This window comes from Alosa pseudoharengus, unplaced genomic scaffold (genome assembly GCF_046254945.1).
Source record: "Alosa pseudoharengus isolate Yale_2024_CS ecotype anadromous, Long Island Sound unplaced genomic scaffold, YU_APseudo_1.1 YU_APseudo_1.1_scf_17, whole genome shotgun sequence".
In the NCBI taxonomy this organism is placed as follows: Eukaryota; Metazoa; Chordata; class Actinopteri; order Clupeiformes; family Clupeidae; genus Alosa; species Alosa pseudoharengus.
The window spans coordinates 24,338,676-24,365,460 of record NW_027468640.1 but is presented as its reverse complement, the minus strand read 5'-3'; the positions used below and the strand labels follow the sequence as shown (position 1 = coordinate 24,365,460).

The 26,785-nt window shown below is 41.6% G+C and overlaps 2 protein-coding genes across 2 annotated transcripts; both read left to right on the top strand.

Moving 5' to 3' along the window:
* The first annotated feature begins 10,275 nt into the window (after window positions 1-10,275).
* LOC143127067 (ankyrin repeat domain-containing protein 31-like) lies at window positions 10,276-19,859 on the top strand. The gene is made up of 11 exons (XM_076288369.1): window positions 10,276-10,753; window positions 10,887-11,042; window positions 11,416-11,558; window positions 12,013-12,175; window positions 13,682-13,791; window positions 14,033-14,144; window positions 17,040-17,136; window positions 17,430-18,408; window positions 18,683-18,823; window positions 19,330-19,444; window positions 19,631-19,859. Exons 1-11 carry the CDS (start codon window positions 10,276-10,278, stop codon window positions 19,765-19,767), a joined length of 2,631 nt encoding a protein of 876 aa, XP_076144484.1. The 3' UTR covers window positions 19,768-19,859.
* A 426-nt stretch (window positions 19,860-20,285) lies between these two features.
* On the top strand, window positions 20,286-23,099 carry gcnt4a (glucosaminyl (N-acetyl) transferase 4a). The gene is made up of 3 exons (XM_076289036.1): window positions 20,286-20,299; window positions 20,795-20,863; window positions 21,183-23,099. The coding sequence occupies exon 3, from the start codon at window positions 21,184-21,186 to the stop codon at window positions 22,477-22,479; it is 1,296 nt and encodes a 431-aa protein (XP_076145151.1). The 5' UTR covers window positions 20,286-20,299; window positions 20,795-20,863; window position 21,183; the 3' UTR covers window positions 22,480-23,099.
* The last annotated feature ends 3,686 nt before the right edge of the window (window positions 23,100-26,785 follow it).

Below are 26,785 nucleotides of genomic sequence, written 5' to 3'. Positions count from 1 at the left end.
AGTCATGTTGAATATGGGTGTGCCGTACGGAGAGTCGCATGCTATAGCACAGAAAAGAAGTCACTAGGCTGCCAATCTTGCAGTGTATTTGTGAATGTAGCCTGCACAATGCAAAGAAATGAACAAGCTGTATTTCATGCAATTATTGTTTTTTTAATCTAAATGTATTCATGTATTTCTATTTTATTTTATTACTACATAGGCTACAGTATACTTTGGAAAACGTATAACGAGCGCCGCTGTTGTTGCAGGCAGCTCACTGCGCCGGGATTAGTGTGTGCTTTACCTCACTGTGTGTTCACTGTGTGTTTCACTAATTCATGGATTGGGATAAATGCAGAGACCAAATTTCCCTCACGGGATCAAAAGAGTATATATACTTATACTTACTTATACTTCAGACCAGAGCTGATGCTTCAGCAATAGCCGTCACTGAAAAGCTGTGAGTGTTGTGGAACACAGCTGTTCTCACATTAGCTGATTGCGATAAACATAAACCATTGTTGCTTAATTACCAATTATTCATTACACCTGTGTGTATTATCTACCTTTTTTAGTGTTTTTCACATATAGTATTTTGCAGTATTTTTAAAATACAAAAATACACACCAATAAAGTATTTTGATACAAAATACAGAGCCATTTCCTTCAACCCAATAAAATACAAATGACAAAATACTATTTTGTATTTGAAATACATATTACATGTTTCAGAAATACTACCCATCCCTGAGAACAGGCAGATTACATCTTTATAGTTGACCATATGATGACATACTTAGGATAATACTCAGCATAACTCTCAAAAAGAATTTCAAGTTTTTGCCTGAAATTGCACTGTGCCTATTTACAAGGGCATTGTTCCCACCTCTTCTGGGGCCTACCATCAAATGTTGGACCTCTATAGAAAGCTGCTACAAGGAAGGGAATTCAAACACACTCAACACCGTACCATCTGTTGTTGTCATTGTGGTTCATCGAGATATCTGACATTTTTTCTGTTAAAGATTGGCATGGAGACAATAGGACATTGTTGCCTTTGTCGGTGTCCTTATGTGAACTTGCACAGGTAAACTTGCTCATCTTTACTTGTGTACGACTTCACACCAGTGCTTCAGTGGCCTACTGGTTAGTGCTTCGGACTTGTAACCGGAGGGTTGCCGGTTCGAACCCCGACCAGTAGGCACAGCTGAAGTGCCCTTGAGCAAGGCACCTAACCCCTCACTGCTCCCCGAGCGCCGCTGTTGTTGCAGGCAGCTCACTGCGCCGGGATTAGTGTGTGCTTTACCTCACTGTGTGTTCACTGTGTGTTTCACTAATTCATGGATTGGGATAAATGCAGAGACCAAATTTCCCTCACGGGATCAAAAGAGTATATATACTTATACTTACTTATACTTCAGACCAGAGCTGATGCTTCAGCAATAGCCGTCACTGAAAAGCATTGAGTGTTGTGGAACACAGCTGTTCTCACATTAGCTGATTGCGATAAACATAAACCATTGTTGCTTAATTACCAATTATTCATTACACCTGTGTGTATTATCTACCTTTTTTAGTGTTTTTCACATATAGTATTTTGCAGTATTTTTAAAATACAAAAATACACACCAATAAAGTATTTTGATACAAAATACAGAGCCATTTCCTTCAACCCAATAAAATACAAATGACAAAATACTATTTTGTATTTGAAATACATATTACATGTTTCAGAAATACTACCCATCCCTGAGAACAGGCAGATTACATCTTTATAGTTGACCATATGATGACATACTTAGGATAATACTCAGCATAACTCTCAAAAAGAATTTCAAGTTTTTGCCTGAAATTGCACTGTGCCTATTTACAAGGGCATTGTTCCCACCTCTTCTGGGGCCTACCATCAAATGTTGGACCTCTATAGAAAGCTGCTACAAGGAAGGGAATTCAAACACACTCAACACCGTACCATCTGTCGTTGTCATTGTGGTTCATCGAGATATCTGACATTTTTTCTGTTAAAGATTGGCATGGAGACAATAGGACATTGTTGCCTTTGTCGGTGTCCTTATGTGAACTTGCACAGGTAAACTTGCTCATCTTTACGTGTGTACGACTTCACACCAGTGCTTCAGTGGCCTACTGGTTAGTGCTTCGGACTTGTAACCGGAGGGTTGCAGGTTCGAACCCCGACCAGTAGGCACAGCTGAAGTGCCCTTGAGCAAGGCACCTAACCCCTCACTGCTCCCCGAGCGCCGCTGTTGTTGCAGGCAGCTCACTGCGCCGGGATTAGTGTGTGCTTTACCTCACTGTGTGTTCACTGTGTGTTTCACTAATTCATGGATTGGGATAAATGCAGAGACCAAATTTCCCTCACGGGATCAAAAGAGTATATATACTTATACTTACTTATACTTCAGACCAGAGCTGATGCATCAGCAATAGCCGTCACTGAAAAGCTGTGAGTGTTGTGGAACACAGCTGTTCTCACATTAGCTGATTGCGATAAACATAAACCATTGTTGCTTAATTACCAATTATTCATTACACCTGTGTGTATTATCTACCTTTTTTAGTGTTTTTCACATATAGTATTTTGCAGTATTTTTAAAATACAAAAATACACACCAATAAAGTATTTTGATACAAAATACAGAGCCATTTCCTTCAACCCAATAAAATACAAATGACAAAATACTATTTTGTATTTGAAATACATATTACATGTTTCAGAAATACTACCCATCCCTGAGAACAGGCAGATTACATCTTTATAGTTGACCATATGATGACATACTTAGGATAATACTCAGCATAACTCTCAAAAAGAATTTCAAGTTTTTGCCTGAAATTGCACTGTGCCTATTTACAAGGGCATTGTTCCCACCTCTTCTGGGGCCTACCATCAAATGTTGGACCTCTATAGAAAGCTGCTACAAGGAAGGGAATTCAAACACACTCAACACCGTACCATCTGTTGTTGTCATTGTGGTTCATCGAGATATCTGACATTTTTTCTGTTAAAGATTGGCATGGAGACAATAGGACATTGTTGCCTTTGTCGGTGTCCTTATGTGAACTTGCACAGGTAAACTTGCTCATCTTTACTTGTGTACGACTTCACACCAGTGCTTCAGTGGCCTACTGGTTAGTGCTTCGGACTTGTAACCGGAGGGTTGCCGGTTCGAACCCCGACCAGTAGGCACAGCTGAAGTGCCCTTGAGCAAGGCACCTAACCCCTCACTGCTCCCCGAGCGCCGCTGTTGTTGCAGGCAGCTCACTGCGCCGGGATTAGTGTGTGCTTTACCTCACTGTGTGTTCACTGTGTGTTTCACTAATTCATGGATTGGGATAAATGCAGAGACCAAATTTCCCTCACGGGATCAAAAGAGTATATATACTTATACTTACTTATACTTCAGACCAGAGCTGATGCTTCAGCAATAGCCGTCACTGAAAAGCTGTGAGTGTTGTGGAACACAGCTGTTCTCACATTAGCTGATTGCGATAAACATAAACCATTGTTGCTTAATTACCAATTATTCATTACACCTGTGTGTATTATCTACCTTTTTTAGTGTTTTTCACATATAGTATTTTGCAGTATTTTTAAAATACAAAAATACACACCAATAAAGTATTTTGATACAAAATACAGAGCCATTTCCTTCAACCCAATAAAATACAAATGACAAAATACTATTTTGTATTTGAAATACATATTACATGTTTCAGAAATACTACCCATCCCTGAGAACAGGCAGATTACATCTTTATAGTTGACCATATGATGACATACTTAGGATAATACTCAGCATAACTCTCAAAAAGAATTTCAAGTTTTTGCCTGAAATTGCACTGTGCCTATTTACAAGGGCATTGTTCCCACCTCTTCTGGGGCCTACCATCAAATGTTGGACCTCTATAGAAAGCTGCTACAAGGAAGGGAATTCAAACACACTCAACACCGTACCATCTGTCGTTGTCATTGTGGTTCATCGAGATATCTGACATTTTTTCTGTTAAAGATTGGCATGGAGACAATAGGACATTGTTGCCTTTGTCGGTGTCCTTATGTGAACTTGCACAGGTAAACTTGCTCATCTTTACTTGTGTACGACTTCACACCAGTGCTTCAGTGGCCTACTGGTTAGTGCTTCGGACTTGTAACCGGAGGGTTGCCGGTTCGAACCCCGACCAGTAGGCACAGCTGAAGTGCCCTTGAGCAAGGCACCTAACCCCTCACTGCTCCCCGAGCGCCGCTGTTGTTGCAGGCAGCTCACTGCGCCGGGATTAGTGTGTGCTTTACCTCACTGTGTGTTCACTGTGTGTTTCACTAATTCATGGATTGGGATAAATGCAGAGACCAAATTTCCCTCACGGGATCAAAAGAGTATATATACTTATACTTACTTATACTTCAGACCAGAGCTGATGCTTCAGCAATAGCCGTCACTGAAAAGCTGTGAGTGTTGTGGAACACAGCTGTTCTCACATTAGCTGATTGCGATAAACATAAACCATTGTTGCTTAATTACCAATTATTCATTACACCTGTGTGTATTATCTACCTTTTTTAGTGTTTTTCACATATAGTATTTTGCAGTATTTTTAAAATACAAAAATACACACCAATAAAGTATTTTGATACAAAATACAGAGCCATTTCCTTCAACCCAATAAAATACAAATGACAAAATACTATTTTGTGTTTGAAATACATATTACATGTTTCAGAAATACTACCCATCCCTGAGAACAGGCAGATTACATCTTTATAGTTGACCATATGATGACATACTTAGGTTAATACTTAGCATAACTCTCAAAAAGAATTTCAAGTTTTTGCCTGAAATTGCACTGTGCCTATTTACAAGGGCATTGTTCCCACCTCTTCTGGGGCCTACCATCAAATGTTGGACCTCTATAGAAAGCTGAGAACCTCTAGTTTTCGTAGGAAACAGTCAAAATAAATGTGTGATGTACTCACAAAGAGTTACAGAGGCTAGAATATAGTTTTTTTCTTTCTGCCGGATTACAAGCATCTCTGAACTGACCACATTTCAGCCCTCTAGGTCTCTTGATATCCCTTAGAAACACAACTGAGCCCTAGCACCAGATCTTGTGAAGTTGTGTGCAAAAGTAGATCAATATAGAATGAAAATATGAGCGCTTTAGACTATTGCGTTTTGTAAAATGCCAATGGATGCATACTGACAATCAAATGCTTACTGCACATGAACCCCTTTGTGTAGAAGCATAATCCTGGTCTCAAATGAAAGGTAACACTTTGAGGTTTCATGCTTGTATTTGGATTATACTACAGGGGTTCTGATATGGAATGACTACACTAAATATGGAATGATTACAAAAATGTCTCTATTTTTGCATTTACTTTGTTGGTTCAATGAGTGTGTATAAGATAGACTATACATCTGTACAACTAATATTGGATAACACAACTTGAAGATTCAATTTCTATGGATTCTTGTGAATATTTCAGTACTCAATATGTTGCATCTACTTATTGTGCTGCAGCCAGAAGTCAGGGTAGCACCAAAAGCGGAAGGGGGGGAGGGGGGCATTTTGGATCAAATTTAATTGAGACATAATAAGATTAATCTAAGAATGTAAAGCACTATACAGATTGTACATGAAAAAAGTTGTCATTTTTGGATTCCCAAGAGTCAAAGCTTTGAAATGGTGTATAACATTACTATGCTACATAGCAATATGGTGCATACAATTGATTTAGAATGTTGGGGGGAGGTGGGGGAGGGGGGTAACCGTCCCGCCGGCGGTTATTTAATACTGTATTTCACCAGTTAGGGCACCAAAATGGCCAGCAGCGGCACTGTGTAGCCTATCTTGACATGTCTTTAAGTTTTGGGTTATACAATATACAGGTAGTGGGCTCTCTGTTGATTTTAATGAGTAGGCCTAAGCCTAAAGTAGCATTTCTATCACAATTGACCAGACTTCGACCTTTGGTCTGCTTTTAACAAAATTCTGGCTATGATTGTTCCTTGTATTGCATCATGAGCCATCACTGCGCCTATTGCATTCTACTGTTGTTAGCCTTAAGCCTAGCTCAGTCATTATGTTATACCACATCGCCCTCCATTAGAAGTGCAATGAGCTGCATTAAGCATAATAAACTGCATTTAGAATTCCAAATCCATATTTCTAGATATTTTGGTGAAAGTAACTCAAAAGTAATACAATAGTAGTGTAATGCCTTACAATTCAGATACAGTAATATTATAATGTAACAAATTACTTTGAAATGACAGTAATGAGTAATACATAATACATTACGATTTTGAAGTAACTTGCCCAACACTGATGACAACCATCACTTTCTATGTATGTGTGTGTACCGGTGTAACCCCCTTTTAACCCTCCCAGTGTTTCCCCTAGAATTTTTTCCAGCAGCGGTGCTGTTAATCGTAGGAAGCTAACATTAAATGGACAATTATGTAGGTAATCTTCTCAGTGTGCACTGCAAGTAGATCAGGATGCATATTTGTTTGAGGGTGAAACTGAGTTGACAAAAGAGAGGAAATATTAGATTTAGCTGTGATCCAGTATTTTAAATTAAATCAGAAACTGGGTTTCTACTGGTAAAAAGCTGAATATAACTTCCTTTTTATGTCAACAAAACTCTAACCTGTATCCACACATGTAACTGTGCTGAACTGCAGCACAGTCCTGCACACGACTCAACCTGCCCACAGCAGCACCTCAGATCGGGTTAACCAACAGCTATACGGACCAGCTGACTACCCTTACACACGCACAAACAATTCCCTATTTTACATGCTTTGCTAATATGTAATAAGCCAACGCATTCATATAGCCTACCATTGTTGTATGTTAACTTTTTACACATAGCACTGGTGTTACAGAGTATAAATGGGCTATGACCACGGCGGGTCCTGTAAACAAGTTCCACTCAGCCTTTAGTTATCGTTTGCCTTTGTAGCCTACGGTAGATCAACGGTAGGATGTTATCCAAAGTTGGAGACCATGTAGGAATTTGCTACAATTCCAAAACCGGATTACTCAGGAAAGGCTAATTGTACAGAGGAATGCTTTACACCTTTGTGATCGGTAAGGTCTGCTGTTTATTTTGATATACGGTTTTACATTGTGTTCGTGAGAAATGGGTGTACAGATGAAGGCAGAGCTATACCGCGAATCATAGCAACTCATGGCTAGCACCATAAAAGCTGACATTGCGATCTTCTTTCACGTGGTGTACATGTGATATCTGTGTTTCGCGAGTATTTCAACAGAGAAGAATAGACCTCTCCGGAATAAGTCCCGCCTCCAAAACAGCCATGTCCACCCAACTTCCGGGCGTCGAATGTCTATGGGAAATAACATGGCGTTTCGAAATATACCTGTCAAACATCTGTAGGTGGCGAAGTAGAAAAAAATGGTGGGCCGATTGGCCTACACAGTTCTGCCATCTAGTTTCCAGTGGATTTTTTGATTGTCGGTGCCGTTAAAGTAGAAATATATCAGTAAGAAGCACTAAGCTAACACATGCTTAGGACGCCGCGACTCCCCGAGTCAAGATTGCATAGCAACGGCAATGTTTCATAGTTTGTCTTCACTGAAATGGAGTTCGTGGCACCAGAGCCTGTCTACGGAGGTTGTTTATACATTCTGAAAATGTTACTGTTCTGATCAAGGTCATGCTAAATAAAGCTATCGACTCAATACGACTCTGCCTCTGATTCCTAGTGTGCTTATCATTATCTGTTTTTCGTGAAAAAAACACTTGTCAGGTCTTTAGTGTCTTTGTCGGCGATTTATTTCTTTTTCAAAGATGAGCCAAAACTTCTCCAGAGGGGAGAAAATCACTTGGATTCGGAGCATGTGCAAGCAATCGAATATCTCAACAATATCTCAATAACAGCCAACAAACTCTCAGCACAGGCAAACCAAAGTTAAGTCGTGTTGAAAAGAGGCTGAACCTTGCAAACGATTTACTTTTATAGACCACTGAAATCACGCGCGAATCACACGTAAAAAATGACCATCACGTTAGGTTGTGACTGGTTGTGAGTGAGATCTAACGCCCTCCTTCGCCCGTGTACATCGGAACTAGCTCCCGGTTAGCATTAATAATCGTTTACTACTTTAACGGCAGCGGCAATCAAAAAAATCCAGTGGAAATTAGATGGCAGAAGTGTGTAGGCCAATCGGCCCACCAGCTTTTTCTACTTTGCCACCTACAGAGTTTGACAGGTACGATATTTCGAAACGCCATGTTATTTCCCATAGACATTTCACGACCGGAAGTTGGGTGGACACAGATGTTTCGGAGGCGGGACTTATTCCGGAGAGGTCTATAACGTACCATGCCAGTGGCGTAATCGAACATCACTGCGCTCTGACAACAACAAACGTAAACTTCAGTGCGTGGAGGGAAATGGAGGGGTAACGAGGCACAATCTTATATGACATCGGTTGATCAGCTCAATGCTCCCACATGCCACACGATAGCTTTAGATCGTGCACGAGACACTTTGTTCAGTGAGTACACTTTGCCCGTTGTTAAGATTAGGCCCCCAGAGTAGGAATTAAATTGTGCACATTTTAAGTTGTTTTGTTTTTGGTCTTTTTCTCCCTTTGTTTTGCTTTCCCTCAATTTTGTGTTCCACCCAGAAGTCCCCTGGCGGCTGCCCTGCCGAGACCTCATACGTGGAGGAGAATGAACCAGCTGCATTCCAAGGCACCACTGAGGACTCATGCAGCAATGATTGTCAAGACGACCAGGCGGCGCTCTCAGTTTGTGGCGTGCCAGCTGAAAAAAAGATGAAAATCACTGACAGCGGGAAACAGAACAGCCCTTTGAACATTCCCCAGCGCGACACCATCCGCTCAGATAAGAGCGAGTCAGGAAATGCTATCGAAAGCTCTGGTGACTTCTCTCCAGCCAATGGAAAAACAGAGTTGCTGTTAACAGATGAAAAAGGAGGGAGACACACTGAATGTATGGACCTGAACGTGAAGCCTCGTAGGCCTACACAGAAGAGCCTGGCTGAAGCAGAGGCAGGCCAGGGTGATGATGAGATTTTAACTAAAATGAGTGTGATGCACCCCCTTAGACCCATCAGGGAGGAGCAACTAGGGGAAGTTGCCATGAAGATGACCTCTGACCTTTGCACAGGAATTTATACCGAAACATGTCAAAATTCAGTAGGAAACAAATATATGTGCGTTAGAGTTGTAGGCCACGACAAGATGAAATATGAGTCACTCAGGACACAGAAAGTCTCAGGGGATGTGTGGGGGAAGTGTGCAGGAAATGATTTCACTTTCTGTCAAGGTCAAGAGAATCCTACAAATGATGAAGTCGGCTTAACGGCTACAGACTACATAATGCTTGAAGGTTGTGACAGTGTTACCCAACTCTCAGAGAGTGCGGATATAAAAGAAACTGTGGAAAGCAGAACTGACGATTTTGGTTTCAAAGATGCTACAGATGTATGCGTTTTGGACAACACAGAGGAGTGCAGTGTGTCTTTACTTGCGTTTCACATAGACACAGCAAAGCAAAGTACTTCCTGTGCAAGGGAACATGCTAAATCAGTGGGGCTTATTGAGTCATCCGTGGCCGAGTCATCTGATTTATGCGACAGTGACTCTCCGTCCCTTCTGACAGGAGCGATCAGAAAATGCAAGCAGAATGAAGAAATGCAGACAGTGGCATGGTGTCCCGAAGAACGGCCAACACCTTGGAATGCCAGGTCTGAGGCACACGGCGAGCCCTCAGAAATTACACCTAGCCTTCAGATATCACACACTGGCCTGCCACACCTGGATGAAACCTACACAGGGGAGGCATCGCAAAACTCACACAGGTCAAAGTACTGTCTGTCTGATGGCCCTGAAACACAAAGAAACACAACTCATACTTTCAATAGCCAAATAAATATTTGCATTTCTCCCTCACAGTCAATGAAGCGTGACGTTAAATGTCACGCACAGACAAGCCAGTTTAATGAATCTGCCGCAACATGTTTTTTTGGAGGAACAGAAAAGAGTAAGACTGATCAGAGTGTCTGTTTTCAACCTAGCAGCAGGAATGCCCCTGGTACACCAATGAGCAGCCATCAGTCTGTGGACTCGTCAGATGCAACCATGCTCAGTCGGTTTGAACTCATTGGGAAATCTGTGAGTCAGGGAGTAGTCAGTGAAAACACGCCTGGCAGGAATTTGTGTGATGTGCGGTGCGAGGGACCCAGTGGTCTCCTACTACCCTCCGATACCAGCATGAGGGGAGATCTGGGGAATTCAGCTTTCACTGAGGCAAACGGTGTCACAATCACTAGTCAAATCCAAACTAAAACCAAAGCAGATGAACTCAACTGCTCCAGTGATTCTGACTGCACCATGATATCTGAGTCTGAGTACACCCATGCCAACAAGTTGAGGCATGATATTATTACCGAGATTGAGCCAACAAACCCCAGCCTCTGTCCAAGGTCTTGTAGTCAGAATGACATCGAAAATGGGAATGAAAATTTGCTTCCTAATGGCAGTGAATCAGAGACATTCAGTGGTATCATCACTGGGACCAATGCTACCACCACTAACACCTCTGTCACTAGCCAGGGTGTGCCAAAACGCAAGGCTAAGACACCAAAACAAAGGAAGAGGCAGAGCATGTCAACAAAATCACAGGGCAGTTGGAAACAATGGCAGCTGAGCAAAACAGTTGGGACCCAGTATGACTCACCAGTGGATAAAGGTACTTGTTTCTCACTCAAGCTCAATGTTGACCCTGGCATAGTCATGTGTATGCTCTGTACCACGACAGATGGTTTCATTGTGTTCGTATGTTCTCATTTATCTCTCTCATTCAATATGTATGTCAACGCTAGTCCCTGTGGAAAATGCGAAGATAAACCTGAGAACTATTCATAAGAGAAATGGATTGGGAGAGACTCAGCTGCACCGAGCATCCAAGAGAGGGGACTTGGCCTCAGTCAAAGCTCTGATCGAGGCTGGTATAGATTTAAATCTTGCAGACTATGCAGGTTAGTGTGTTGCAGCGCTGCAATGTAAGGCCAGCATCTGACACTAGATCGTCATCTTCAAGCTTAATTGCACAAACATTTGCCAGTCAATGGGCCGGTTTCACCACATTTGGCCTAGTGACACACTTACATAGACTTAAAGAGAACATTGACAAAAAAAAAAGCTTTGAGCTTTTAGTCGAGGATTTATTTTAATTCATGTATTATAAACTGGTCCATTCACATTTGAGTCTTCTGAGAGTGACATGTTATTGCTATTGCACTGTATGACGTTCAAATAGTTCACACACTGCATAGTTCACCTGCGTGTCATTAGTGGACTTGTGAGACGTTGGCGCCGTTGGTTGATTGACTGACGCGCTCCTGTGGGCAGGGTGGACGGCCCTGCACGAGGCCAGTGCCGGAGGTTTCACCGCCGTGGTGGAGGAGTTGCTGTGCGCCGGCGCTGACGTCACCAGCCGTGGACCTGAGGGACTGACAGCTTTGCATGATGCCGTGGTATCTGGCTGGTCTGAGGTACTGTATGGTTACCACACCCATGACCTTTACACCAGCCGTTCCCCAACCCAGACTGTCAGCAGTTGCATTAATCCCAAAAGCCTCTGTGAAAACAGATGATGATGATGTGTGGAGTCTGTGCCCTAACTGGCTTGTCATGGAGTTGTATCAAAGTTGCATCCAAATAAAACTTGATGGGTGGATCAGGATTGTTAATAAAGTAATTTATTGTAGATGGTAAAATAGCAAGATAGCAGTCAGGCTGCAGTCTAACAGGCTATTTCATAGTTGCTGAATGAAGCCTTCTTTGCATAATTGGTCCAAAGTTATTCTTCCTTTGCATTATTCTACCTAAGTCTGCATTATTCTTACTAATATGACATCCAAAATTATTGGAGTTAATGATTACAGCGATATGAGGCAATAATCATTGCTATTATTATTATTCAACTAACTTATTATTATTCAACAGGTAGTAAAGCTTCTTCTACAGAATGGAGCAAACCCTAACGATAGAAATGCTCAGGGAAAGAGCGCCTTGGACTTGGCGTGGCGTGAAGACATCAAAGAGGTGCTCTCGATGTTCAAGGGATCTCCAGTGTGCCAAGTTGTGCGTCGACATCAGCCTACTCATGGTGACTACTGTTGTTTTTACTGTGAGAGGGAAGAGAGAAACAGGCTAAATTTACCTGACCACAGGGTTCGAATTAAAATCTGATCTTTGTGGAGGTCTCTATAAAAAAGAACGGTAGGCTATGGATGGGGCGAGTTAAATAAATACATAAATAGCATAATATTATATATATGGTGTGATTTCCGTGAGTAAGAGATTACGTTCATTATATGCCTGCATACACACACAATATCCTGTTTTTATCTTTTATTTTTAACGGTCTATAACTGCCATATTCTTCAGATGGCAGCAAAACAAACTGAAAAATCTGAGTTATAAGCAAAATAAAGAGCTGACTGACAGACTGCTGGTTAGTAAAAACCTGAGTTATGGAAAATAAATAGCTGATGGACAGGGAAACGTTTCTCTGACTGCACTTGCCGTGCCCAGACAACCTTTTTCTACAGAGAGCACATCTCTGTCCTATGCCTATCTGTGTATTTTTAGGCTATAATTAGCCTGACGAGCCAGACCCACATTAAAATGTAGGGTCTGGGCACTCACCGTTCGCAGTGCTCAGTCCGAGGGGCGGGATAATCAGTTGTCTTTCAAATTCCCTCTGCACGCAATAGGACAGCAGCAGCGCTATGAGTCCCATGCGTTTCCCCACCAGCGGAGCTAGTTGGCTAGTTCAAACGTTTGCCAACTTAATAAAAGCTTAACTCGTGTCACACTGTTCGCCAACAGCAACATCCATCTTATTTGTTTTCAAGTAGCAGGGAATTCAAGCCAAACCGTTGCAACTCTGCCATCAATCATTATGTTAAGCCCACCTAACGACTCTATACAATATTTCATTGGCCTGATTAAGTTTCGATTTCTGGAGCTCACAAGCCAACGGAGAGTTGCTAGACTAGCCCTGCTAGGGGCACGTCTAGATTTCTAGGCTAGGCTATAATACTAATTAAGACAAATTTCCATGACTTGGAGTTAGACTCATTCATGTGTTTTGTAACATACATGTACCAACCTTCACACACTACATGCTTAGTGTCTATTTCACAATGGCTTCTGCTGCTCAGTAGTACATAGGCATTTTTGGATATTTACTACAATGGCCAAGTAAAAAGTAAAAGCCATATTATAGAAAGGCTCTTAGGCTACTATCACACAGACAAAATAAATGTTTTCAGCAGGCTGTGGTCTTTATGGTAGGCTTTTCTTTCTATCCTGAAAATCAACTAATTAAATGTTGGCAGGTTCTTCTTTTAACCATCTATTTTCAGTGTAATTTTACTACCTTTACTTTTAAGCTCTTATCTTGGTCATTGCAATGTCTTGTCTGAAGTTAGCACCGAAGCAATATATGTACGATTTTATGAGTATTTAGTGATAGTGGGGAGTTGTAGGCTTAGAATGTAAGCATCAAAATGAAGTGGCTTAAGTGCGGGTGATGCTGCCCCCACACTACTGAGAAGGTTTATTTCCAGCGTTCCGGTAAATTTGATTTTCCATGTCTCCGAGTCAGAGTGCACATACCAGGTGAAACCAAACCACTCTCCCGTAAGCCCTCAGCGCAAACCAGAGGAAGACCCAAAGGACCAGGAGCCCAGCAGAATTACCACCATGAAAAGCACTGTGAGTGCGGTATACAGTACCCATATAGTACCCATAGAGATCATTAGAATTATAATAACATCAACTTTATTTATGTAGCACCTTTGATTGTGTGTGTGTGTGTGTGCAGTTTAAAGTGCTTTACAAGTAACCAAATATGGCAGAAATACAAATGTCTCCATTGAATAGGCATTGGAAGTTTGGAGTCTTTTATGGTTTAATATAATTTATCTAATGTCCTCAAATGAGGTGCATTCCTTAGGTCTGTCTCAACAAGGCAGCTCACACAGACTCCATCATGGCCATACTAGATGAGGTTGAAAGAAAGCAGAAAGACTTGTCAGGCTGGCAGTTAGCTCATTCAGAAGAAAAAGGTGAATTTCATGCACATCCACATACAACACATTCTATTACCCAAGCCATGTTAATAATGTCATTTAAGATGTTTCAGGCTAATAACCTGGAATTAATACCATATCTTACCATTTTGTTACTACATTTTTGAACATCACCATTGGATCTTACCATTACAATAAAATCGTTTTATATAAACTCCCAGACAGGGATGAATGAGTAGTATTTATGATAGGATATGTATTTAAAATACGTAGTTCAAACACAAAATAGTATTTTGTCATTAGTATTTTTTGGAGTAATGTATTTTTTTTTAATTTTATTTAATTTGTACTTTTTATTTTTTTTGGAGTTGAAGAAAATGGCTGCATATTTTTCAAAATCAAAATACTTTTTTTTAAATCAAATAAAAATACTTTATACAGTTAAGAACAAATATTATCCATATCCCTGGCCAATTTTGATTTAATGTTGATTTTTCTCTTGACCAATATGTTTGTTCTGACTGGAAATTACACTGCCACATAGCTAAAGGTTGTAAGACAATGTGGTAGAAACATGGAATCAAAAAAGAAGCGTTTTCATCTTTTTTATGAAAAATGGCATGTCCAAAATTATTTATACCCTTTTCAAATATTCAGTGGAAACATCTTTATTTGCATTCACAGCTTTCAAAATGGTTCTTATAATACCTACCAAGCCTCTCCATGTCTCCACAATGATTCTAGACCGCACCATTTTAGCAGAAATCTGGGATTTGAGGCAGGAACGATCCTTTGCCATCACTCTGGCCTTGTGCTCACTTTTATGACGGATTAAGGTTTGGACTCTCGCTGGGCCATTCTAAAATGTTGATATTGTTCTCTGTTAACCATTTCTTGCCTTGTTTGGCTGTATGTTTTGGATCATTGTGTGGTTTAATGGTCCAATGCCGCCTATTGGGGCAGGTCTCTCGGCACACTGCCTGATCTTTTCCTCCAGAATCTTAAAGCAACACCAGAGTTTTTTGTACCCTTAAAATAATGTTTCCATCGTTTCAGTGGTTCATCAACTTGTAACAGGGTGAACGGCACTTCTGCATTCGCTTTGCGGCCCTCTATCAGCTATAACCGCACTATGTAAGTTTGCCAGATGGGGTAGCGGATCTGTAGTTCGATGGAATGAGACATAAGACACTACAAATTGGACTTGCATCTGATGTCGCAATACATCGTACTTTCATAAATCATGCAACATATTCTACCTTGTCGGTGGAAATCATTATTTGCAAAGACGGTGCAGGATAAACAAATAGCGTCGACAGAGGGAAAGTTCTTTGGTGTTGCTTTAATGTAGCTCATTGTTTTAGTGTTACCGTTTTACTTTAGGTCAGTTAACTAGAATAGTCAGTTAACTAGAATCCATTCTTTATGAAACTATCCCAAAGCCCATTGCCTGGAGTTAGGATCTGTTAATGTTCCATTCAGCTGTTGATGGGACATGTAATGTTATAACACCATACCAATACTAACACTTTACTTAGTAAGGACTTGAAATGGTCTAGTCGTCTACAGTCATTTTACACTGGAACTATAATTGTGGAGACAAACAGTATTTTGCTAGATGTGTCAGTTATTGCGTGAAGACAGAAAAAAATGTTTTTTGGTGAAAGTGGGTCGATCTGCAACTGCTATCAATCAGCTATAATTTTATGATGCTAATATACTGGATGTTTGTCACATTTGCCTGCAAGAGATTGGTCAATATTTCTTGATTTGCCATTCAGATCAGAAATGGTTAGTTGTCCATTCTTAAACATCAAGCAAAAGACTGATATTCTAATGTTTCCACACTGTTGCATTCAGAGTGGTCTGAAGAGGGGGGGGGGGGGGGTGATGCATAGAAGGTGGCATGGGGTGAGGAAAGAAGCAAAAACTGAATTTTGAAGTTTAAAAAGTGCTTCTAGGGTGCAGTTGTTTTTGGTTCGAATCATAGACTGTAAAAAATAGGTTTGAATATTGTTTACATTATCACATGGAGCCATGGTAATATAGCTTCAGAAAGCAGACCTGACATAAATGCACACCCAAGTTTTTGAATATTTGCTAAGCTTTGGCCACAATATTTAGACATATGTTCTATACCAATGCACACATTTATGTTCATATGATTATAGTTATGCTTGTAATTTATTCAACCCTCAATGGGTTCCCAGGGGTTTTCAACCTTTTTTGGCAGGTGACCTTATTTTGATGTCACAAAAGTTTGGCGACCCCAATCATTCATGTGTAGTGAGAGAGAGTCCAACTCATCTCTGCGGCGGTGCAACACCGGTGGCTGGTGTTGCCAGATTGGGTGTTTTTCCCGCTACATATTAATGCCCGTTTACGGTGTGTTTTAGCCGGGTTTTCGCCTGAAAGGCTCTATAGAAACGATCTATAGTTACGAGTTCACAGTAACGTTCATCAGGCAGTAATACAGTATGTTCAGTTCACGTTCGCCCAAAATATGAACGAGTTCATGGAACTATCGTTCCATGAACGCGTTCAGGCACAACATTGCCTACAGTACATGCCTATATAAGTCTTTCCTCATGCCTATCATACCAAGTTCATAAAGAACTCCCAAGGTCAGGGGGTCTATCTATGTTGATGTTTGCTTGTTATGCTGTTTATATTTGTTGGTTGGATTGTTTAAGGTAAGGTTTGTCAGCCATGCATCCAGGCAGCACTAGACCAGATAACATTTAATTATTTGAAACCTGATACCAGTTGATGACATGAGTGAAAGGAGGTGTGGCAGCTTGTTGACAACACACACATGCGAAAGATACAGGCCCTTGATGGAATGGGTTGCTAACCCCTTGTGTTAATTATAAATTATATTTTCATATCAGTTGGAAAATAAAAATGAATTTATATATTTTTTTTCCACAGACAAATTCATGGAGAAATGGTCACAGATGCAGACCAAGCTGAACGAAGTGCTTATTAAACAACAATCGGCTAAAGATGACCTCACAAATAAGTACAGGTATAGGGTGCGGCCTTCGTTAAATTATTCAGTATCATCCAAGAACAGTGTAGCACACGACCATTCTTGAATTTCCCCTGGGGATCAATAAAGTATCTATCTAATCTAATCTAATCTAATCTAGAAAATAGTGGTCTTGGAGGAGTTAACACATTTGGAAGCAATTCGTTTTTACCCCCTGGACTGTTATTCTTGACGTTCATCTGTGTGAAGTACCTGTTTTCTCTCTGTTGTGTGAGCGTGAGTAAACTGCCATAAATGTTGCATGCTGTGTACTTTTTTTCTCATACCAGGATGGCTCCCGACTCATTTGAACAGGGCACTTTGAGAGAGAGCCTCACAGCTCTGGCCTCCCGTCAAAAACGCCTCTTGGGCCTTCTACAGAAGCAGAGCGAGTTAAAACTCAAGGTCCAAACTCCGAAAGGTCGATCAGGACTTGAACGTCAGAAAGTTCCAAACCCTGCTGCCTCCAAAAAGACAAACCCCACTGTCTTTGTAACTGGCAGTCTGAACAACCATGCTGTCACAAAGGATCCCACGATAGGTAACGTTGTTTCCACTCCCCCTGGACCAGCACCCACAGACATAAAAACACAACAGAAAGGAGGAGGTGCCCTTGCGTGCCAAACCACCAAATTCTTGTCTGGGACTGATCTTTCAAGCTTGTCAACAGACCGCATAACAGCTCCAGTCTACACCGTATCGCTACCCACAGCCCTTTCACAGGGCCAGTCGGGCATTGTTGTGGTCAGCCATGGAGGGCAGAGCTTTGCCTTTGTTGGCCTCCCCTCATTGAGTGTCCCTGCAGCATCTAACAAACAGCCCGATCCCAAACGTAGATGTTCAACACCCCCCCATTCCACAGACAGTTCTCAAACGAGCCTGGCTGACCTGGAGCTGCCTGGAAACCCTCTGACGCTGACGCTGGCACAGGGCAATGTGGGCACATCACACCACGTGACCCCAATGCCCAAAACTGGAAGTGCCAGCAGTGGCCCTGGGGTAAAATCAGTAACGTCAAAAACCAAGAAGCGCTGTTTGAAATCCAGCACTGGCCCTGAAGATGCTGGAGGTGCCAAGGGCATGTCTTTGGCCTCAGTTTACACCAGCCATGACACGGAAGACATTCAGCAAGACAGAGCATCAGAAACACAGGGTAGCAGTGCTTCAGAAGGTTACGAGGGCTGTGGAAAGCAGACCAACCAGCTTGCTAGCCTCATAAGACAAGGAATCCTTACACCGGCAGAGAATGCACTGGAGTTCAAACTGAAGGTACATTAAAGGCACAGTAAGATATTCTCTTGCTTTACAGGTGCATCTCGGAAAACTAGAATATCATGGAAAAGTCCTTGAAATATGTCACTTTTACATTTAATGAAGATAGATTATATTAAAGTTTCACTCTTTTAAACAAATTCCAGTAAAAAAAGAAAACATTTGTTTAGATGCACCTGTAGGCTCTGATCCTTTGCCACTGTCCTCTTTTTAGCTGGCAGTCATATTTTAAGAACAGGTGCAAGACTCTTGTGTGTGATGTCATTTCCAGGGCTCCTGTCACCAAGCATCCCTTCTCCAGGGGGGCTCCATCCGAGACATACATGGCAAAGACTTTGTTACCCCCGAGCAATGGGTTGAGTCCATTCTAGGAAACAACATTCCTGTGTCTTCAACATATGCGTGGGAAAAGGTTATTAATCCTGTCTACTTATACCGTCAGATTAGGTATAGATCATGTGGATATCGGAGATGGTGTAATTCTCCATTTAGCTGATTAAATGTGTGCAGTAAGTGTCATAGTTGAATGCGTAGCTAAAAATGGCGTGGGGAAGTGAAAAAGGGTATTGCAGTTAACACTAGAGTGTGCTTTTATGTCGCAGTTCTCCAAGTCCAAGTGATGATGTCAGTGCGAGTCTATGCAGACAGTGCAAAGGAGAGCTTTTGGAAATGAATTATTTAGAGGTGCACTGCAGAGCCATGCAAACAGCTAGGCCATAGCCACCCCAGTCTTCCGGAAATGATCACATCAAAGCCAGTTGCAAGATGCATGCCAAGAAATTAGTTAAACCAGGATATGTAACAAGGAGACTAATATTTATTTAGCATAAATAATCTGTCACTGTCTGTAAATTGCGTGTGTGTGTGTTCATGTGTTTGTGTGTGTGCGCGCGTGCGTGTGTGTGCTTGCGTGTACAGATAACCTTCAGATCCAGGTCCCTCAGTGCTTATGTGACTGTTGATGATGCAGGGAGAGCCCAGGCTGCAAGTCTGAATGCCAATGAACCAGACCCTCTTGCATCACAGCCAAAAGGTCCATCAGTGATTAATGACTTAATCAGTCCATCTCTGACTAGATATTTGTGAATGCTTCAACTGGATGATTCATGACAATGACATATAAATAAACATTAACACTTGGACACAGTTGCAATAAACTGGTTAAACAACACTGGTTGGTTGAAGATGACAGTGCTCTTTTCTCTCTTTTTTGACACAGAGATCAAGAAAAATATCAGTGGGAATTACATGGAGATCAAATCCATCCAGCTGATATCCAATGATGAGTTTGCACCTACGCACATCATTGATCAGTATTGGGAGGTTATCACAAAGTTTGAGGACTGGGGCCTATGAGTCAACATCTCTGTTCAGATGATTGAGCATTTAATGTTTTACATTAGTATTCATTTGTATTTACTTTTTAAATAGAAACATTTTCAGTTGTACTGACAAGATTGATGAATATGAATAAAAAATATTGATGATGTTGATTTATGATTCTATGTTTCAAAACGAACAAATAGGTCTTTTGATATTTGAAGTAGCCTACTTTTATACATCTGGCATTTGACCAAAACTTCCGTTAGATGATCAGACATATGTGAGAACGAGGTCCATACATTGTGCAGAACTGATGCGTCGTCATTTTGTTAAGGGTGAAGATAGTGAAACATGTCTTCACAGGTCCAGGTTTATTTCACACGCGTTAGTGAACATTGTAGATAAAGGAGTAACGCACGTAGGTGGAGAGGACGCACTTCGTCGAAACTGCTGTTCGCCTCTTTGCCACACCTCCCACTGCTGAAGTCACAAACCAGCCACTTCGAGTCCTTAATTTGTCAACTCGCTTCTTCCATGAGTGGATCAAGTCATGGACACGATGTCTGTAAGTAGCGTTTTACTGCTTTGATGTTTTCAGTTTTGTACCTTCATGGTTGATTATGTTTAGGTTGCTTAGTTATATCCTAGTAGGCTAAGCCTACTTAGGCTATTGATAAAAAAAAAAAAAACGGTCCTATAATGTGGAACTTCAACTTTCGGATTATGTCTATTACTTTGCGTTTCGTTTTAGACTAGTCTAGGCTACTGCTTTCCCAGGTCTGGGGGGGCAAGATTTGTCAGTAGCCTATCTTAATTATTTTCTTGATGTGTTGTGAGCGATTATTATCTAGCCTACTTGGTCGTGTATCAATGTTATAGATAGGCTATAGTAAAGGGTATGTGACACTTTTCTCCAAAGCAATAGGCTTAGCCTACTAGGCTATTATTACGATTTATCAGTTTCATATATCCTTATGATCGGGTTACCTGAACAGTAAAACTGATAAGAAGTTAGGCTACAAGATTTAAGCAAATCTGAGATGTATCTGTCTGTACTCAGGTTGTCTGAAGGCAAGACGCAAGTTTTTAATGGCATGTGACAAAGTTTCAAACCGTGTAAGAGTGCAAGGTAAGCAATGCATTAGCCTACTGCTTATGGTCTCCAACTTCCCTCTTCACACAGCCTATGTAAATTCTGAACATGATATGTTCGTCATGCTAACTGCCAAAGTACAAAGCGTTGGCATGAATTGTTATGTTTAAATTGGTGCCAGCCTTAATCTATGCAAAACACAATTTGAGGTAGGCCTGCCTACCACTGAATGAAACTTCAGCCTAGTAGCCTAAAACATTTTGTCCAACACACTCTTGGAACATGATCGGCTAGATTGAAGTTGTTTTGTTGTCTTAAAACATACATCACATTGATTTTTGTTCCCTTTCCCCAGAATGATAAGAAGATGGTCTGTCCTAAAGAAGTTGAAAAAGAAATGCCTCATTTTTTCTTTCTCCATACTAATTGTGTGTGTGCTGAAGCTCGTCCACATCAAGGTAGTGGAAAAGAATACCTTTTACATTGAGCCTTATGGAATAACTTCAGTCCCCATAAACGCCCAGGCTGACAAGCCTGACATTGACTGCTCGGCCATATATCAGCTCGATCCAGTGGAAATTGGCAAATCTTTAGAAATAAGGCGGAAAGTTATAGTGGACTTGGAGGATGAGAGTATTATCAAGTTAACAGCAGACTGTCCGAGGTACATTGAGGCAAGGGGCTATAATGAGATAACTGCATCGGTGGAGGAGAGGCAGTTTCCTCTTGCCTACTCCTTAGTTGTACATAAGAACATTCCAATGGTGGAGAGGATCCTGCGTGCTATCTATGCACCCCATAACATCTACTGTATCCATTATGATCAGAAGTCTTCCAAATCCTTCATCGCTGCAGTAAAGAGTCTTGTTAAGTGCTTTCCAAATGTATTCATTGCTAGTCAGTTAGAGTCCGTGCAGTATGCCCATGTGACTAGGCTAAAGGCAGACCTGAACTGCCTGTCAGACCTACTCCACTCCTCGGCCCAGTGGAAGTACGTCATCAATCTATGTGGACAAGATTTCCCATTGAAGTCTAATTATGAGCTTGTGTCAGAATTGAAGAAGCTTAACGGTGCAAACATGCTGGAGACGAGTCGGCCCAGCGACCTGAAAAAGAAGCGTTTCCAGTTCCAGCACGAGCTGAAGGACATGCCTTATGAGTACCAGAAGATCCCAGTCAGAACCACGCATGCCAAAGACTCCCCTCCCCACGGCATCGAGATGTTTATCGGCAGTGCATACTTTGTGCTGTCCCGGGACTTTGTGAGTTACGCCACTGGCAGCCAGCTGGCACTGGACTTCCTGGCGTGGTCGGCAGACACGTACTCCCCGGACGAGCACTTCTGGGCCTCGCTGGTGAGGGTGCCCGAGGCGCCAGGCGCCATCGCCAGGTCGCAGCCCGACGTGACGGATCTGATGAGCAAGACGCGGCTGGTCAAGTGGAGCTACCTGGAGGGGAACCTGTATCCGGCATGCACCGGCACTCACTTGCGGAGCGTGTGCATCTACGGGGCCGCCGAGCTACGGTGGCTCCTCAACTACGGACACTGGTTTGCCAACAAGTTTGACCCCAAAGTGGACCCCGTCCTCATCAAATGTCTAGAGGAGAAGCTTGAGGAAAAGCGACAGAACTGGGCAAAGTTAGCGTCTTAACAAAACTCTGCTGAGGAAATGTTCTATGGGATCGAAGGGTATGTGCTTATTTAATCTCAAGTTTTCTTTTTGGAGTCTTTGAAACCAATGTACTATTAATTACACCACTTACTACAGTGTAATTCACCACCAGCCATATTTAATACTGGAAGGTTCTGTCCGCTATCTTGGAAATGGCTGCCACTATCTGGACAGATGGTTGGTTATGCCAGAAAATAATCCTTGTGCCTTGCAGTTTAGTTACAGAGATGTTCATAGTGAAATAATAACTACACACGGCAATAATTCTTACACATAGAAACATTTTCTACCTCTTTGAGTTTGGCTTGGTGAAGACTGTGCCTTCAAATGGCTCTGAAAAGGAGAGACACGTTCAGAATACTAGGTGCAGATTCTTTGAGAAAACCATTATGATTGTATTTCAGCATCTCAGAAGATGGTAATGAATACCAGGGCCTAATCTTTGGTACACTTGAATATAAATTTTATGAATTTCTGGAGACAATCATTTTATTCTGCCACGATTGTACAGCAGTTTTATTTACTGTTGTATTTACACAGTGTATTTATTTATTTGGGTATTTATGTCTTAATAAAGCATTTTCAACTTTGCAACTCAACTTAGTGAAATGTATTCATGATTAGGTAACACTCTCAATGAGAGAGCTTGGGCGGTACCATTATCTCTACATCCCCTGTAAATCTGCAAGGTGAGAAGCACTCTTCTAATGGCAGCTAATGGTATTACTCAGAATTTCCCCTTGAATTTCTTGAATTTCCCCTAGGGATCAATAAAGTATATCTATCTATCTATCAGAGACAAGTGAGATATATGACCTGCATGAGAGTAGTCACAGACAATTAAACCCACTTTCATTAAGCTTACTTTCAGTGTACAGTACAAAAACATGCCTCTGTAGGGAAGCTGAACACATCTAAAAGGAAGTGGCAGTAGCAGTCTATTTGATCAGCTTGGGGAAATATATATACATCATTATTTTTTTTTATTCCACCAGGGGCCCTAATCAGTCCCAGAGGGCCAAAGTGCACCAAATCACTGCATCTTTGCGTCATGGTGTGTCACATCTCAGGCCCCTCTGGGATACATATTGCTGAATTTCATGACTCGGCAGATGGAAGCCATGGCCTCCTCCTGACAGGTGGTTTCTGGTAGCCTACTGCACTGCCGATATTAAACATTAATCAGCATTGTGTCTCCGAAAGCAAGCGAGTCGGGCCAAAGGGGATAAATAACTGCATGTAACGGCTTGATACACCCCTTATCTGGGGGATGGACTATAGGCTCATTTCAGGTACCAGCCATTTATAGTAGCGCACAGTGCAGTTGTTCCTTTGTTGAATTCCCTCAGTTAGCCATTGAAGTTACATGTCATCTTCTTTCTCATTTGGTTAGTAGTTCTCTATGACGTCTGATTTTTACTCACAACTTTCTGCTTAGACAGATTAAAAGAAAACTCCGGCAATTTTTCACATAGATATCTGTTTCTCGAGGTAAGTGCTGTCAAAGATCTTGCTGTTAGCTGCAGCAACTCAAGCTTGGTAGCACTGTTTTTTGTTTGTTTTTGTTTTTGTTTGTTTTCAGTACTCAGAGGAACAGAGGTCTATGTGAAGAATCGCAGGAACTCCCCTTTAATGTGCATTCATCATGCCTGATCATCTTCATGTTTTATCTTGGAACCAGAAATAGCCATTCAGCATTTAGATGGTGACCACCCACTGCACAGCATCTCTGTTGCCCCATGGTGCCTGTGAGCGCTGACAGTAAAAGTTGACATGGCCTATTATGTGGATGCCACACATTTCACAGAGAGGCCATGCAACCATAGTCTTTCCCCTGCTTATAATCACTGTATTAACATATGGCATGTACAACATTTCATCTACGTCACCTGTCCATATATCTACAAGATGTGGAAGAGGATATTGTTTACTTGGTCAGCATGAGGCAGATTAAAGCAGTTCATTACAATGAGGATCTGTGGTTAGAAAACATACCTTATGCTATCCTGGAACTGTGTGGACAATTGAGGGAAGTGAAGGAGGGAAATGGGTTAATTTTTAGAATAGACTATGTGCAGAAAAGGCTCTCTGCGCACTGGTTTGTTTCTGGTTAAGACAGATTAGATGTGACTATTTAAAAAAAAAAACATTTCAAACATCAAACAAGACAAAAATGAAGTTATTTCAGTGTTTACAATTGATTTCTCCATATCCCTGGCTGAATTATGTTTGTTTGCTGCATTGCAACTTCTTCATTGTGGTGTTGTGCGGCCAACTTCCAAAGCTAATTTGGTCTCAGCACTTGTGAACTGCACAGCAGTGAAAAGAGGTACTGTGAATTGTACTGCCTTCTTGTGTTGCGTGTTACCTATGAAAAGTATTTATTAGGTTTTCTGACTCTCAGTATGTACCAATCGAATTGGCTCATGTTCCCTGTGAGACCTGCAGAGAGCAGTAAGCTCGCTATTTGGCACAAAGGTCCCATCTCTCTTTGCACCGAAATGAATAAGCACACTGTGTGTATGAATTAAGTCATTCAGGCCCTCTGTTTTTCCAGTCATAGTTTTCACTGAATTTTAGCAGCCACACATGATCTGCTCTCCCCATTACTAGTGTGTATGTGTAGCGATGAAAACTTTGTAATGTTTGACAGTTTAGCCTGTGGAATAAACTTTAAAACTAATACATGGGTACAATTCACCTCTTCCATTTGCATTTATTATAACATCATGTAATCACACAGTATCTGGTCGTCTAAAAAAATGTTAAGTTGGGAGATTACAGACTTAACACAAATGGGTGTTAAAGTCTGAAATCTCAAAAGCATAGACCATGTGGGCAAAGCCAGTGCCACATCATGGGCTTTAAAAATGAGAGACTGGAACATTTCCTCTGTCATTCACGTCATGGCATGACGTCATCTGCCCAGGGGACTTCATTCTCTGAGCAAAGACTAGCTTGCTGTACGGGCAGCCTGTTGCTCTCTGCTAGCGTACATGTGCCTGCAGTCTCTGAGGGCAGCTTGTGAAGGAGCCTGTTGTATCTCATGGTGGAGCATGTTGATTTTTAGAGACCCGCAGCTTGTGCCGGATGTGCCCATGTCACCTCTGAACCACAAGCAACGGTTTGTATCCTGTTACTTTCATTTTGGCTGCACACACAGACAGTAGTGTAAAAAATGTAAGTCTCTACATTGAGGCAAAATGTTTGAAAGCACATGCAAACCCACGCAGTAAGAGTCAGGTAAGTGTGTATGGGGTGAAAAATAACATGTCGGAGTTAAAATATGCTAAATAACTTTCCAGCCCCTCAATGTTTGACTTTAAGTACATAAATGATGGCCTATGAATAGCCCTCATTTAACCTAATAACTGTAAAGCAAACCACCAAGAATTGCTGTTTCAATCACATTCACAGGGATATGCCTTGACAAATGACCTTTTTTTGTAATTTTGCATAAGTATTCCAGTGCAATGAAAATAATTTCTGTCACACAATTTCGAGAGCTCTACCAGGAAACACTGCCCCAGGTCAGGTCCCACTGATAATTGTTATCCGGAGCCTAGTTGTCACTACAGCCATCCTCGTTGTGTGTGTGTGCGTGCTCAGCAACAGAGGCCTCCGATCTCATCGTGATAAAACCGTGCCAAGGCAGCCTGAGAACACTGCTGAGAGACAAACCACATCACTCAGTGTCAACGCAGTGCCCAAACCTGCCAGGGCACATGGACCTTGCTCCAACAAAGGGTCTTTCTTCCTCTCCCCTCGCGGCCCCGGCAGCCTCTGTCTCCATCATCTGCCAAAGGTCGGGGCCCAGACAAGGGGGCGGGGGGTATTGCGAGACAACGGACAGAGGCTCCGAACGAAAAGCCTCCAGAAAAAAAATTACTAATTGTTTGGGCTTACACATTTGGAGTGTCCTGGTACTAGATGTTGTGATCCAAAACAGCAACACAGCTCCAAGGAAACCTCAATGTTAAACAAGTGAGATTGTAACAATAATACCTTGAATGTCATGCATTCAGATACACACTCGTCCTTAAAGTGCATGAAATATTTCTGTTTTGGCATTAACATTCTTGGTTTTGCCCTTTGTTCCCATCGAAGAAATCTTTCAAGCAGTCATGTGTTTTTTCATTTTTTTATTTAATGAAATTACATTGCTAGAATTACAATAAGCAGTTAAAGTAATGTCCTTAAGATCTATGTAGAGAGGTTGTGTATGTTTGTGTCATGGATGTAAAGATGCCTTGGCCTATAATGAGACATTTGAGTGTAGATAAAT

Excerpts from the sequence above, each read along its gene's own strand:
- LOC143127067 (XM_076288369.1), top strand. The coding sequence starts at position 10,276 with ATGAGGGGAGATCTGGGGAATTCAGCTTTCACTGAGGCAAACGGTGTC. Across the intron at positions 11,043-11,415 it reads AAATCTTGCAGACTATGCAG|GGTGGACGGCCCTGCACGAG; the intron begins GTTAGTGTGTTG and ends TCCTGTGGGCAG. Across the intron at positions 13,792-14,032 it reads TTACCACCATGAAAAGCACT|GTCTGTCTCAACAAGGCAGC; the intron begins GTGAGTGCGGTA and ends TGCATTCCTTAG.
- gcnt4a (XM_076289036.1), top strand. The coding sequence starts at position 21,184 with ATGATAAGAAGATGGTCTGTCCTAAAGAAGTTGAAAAAGAAATGCCTC.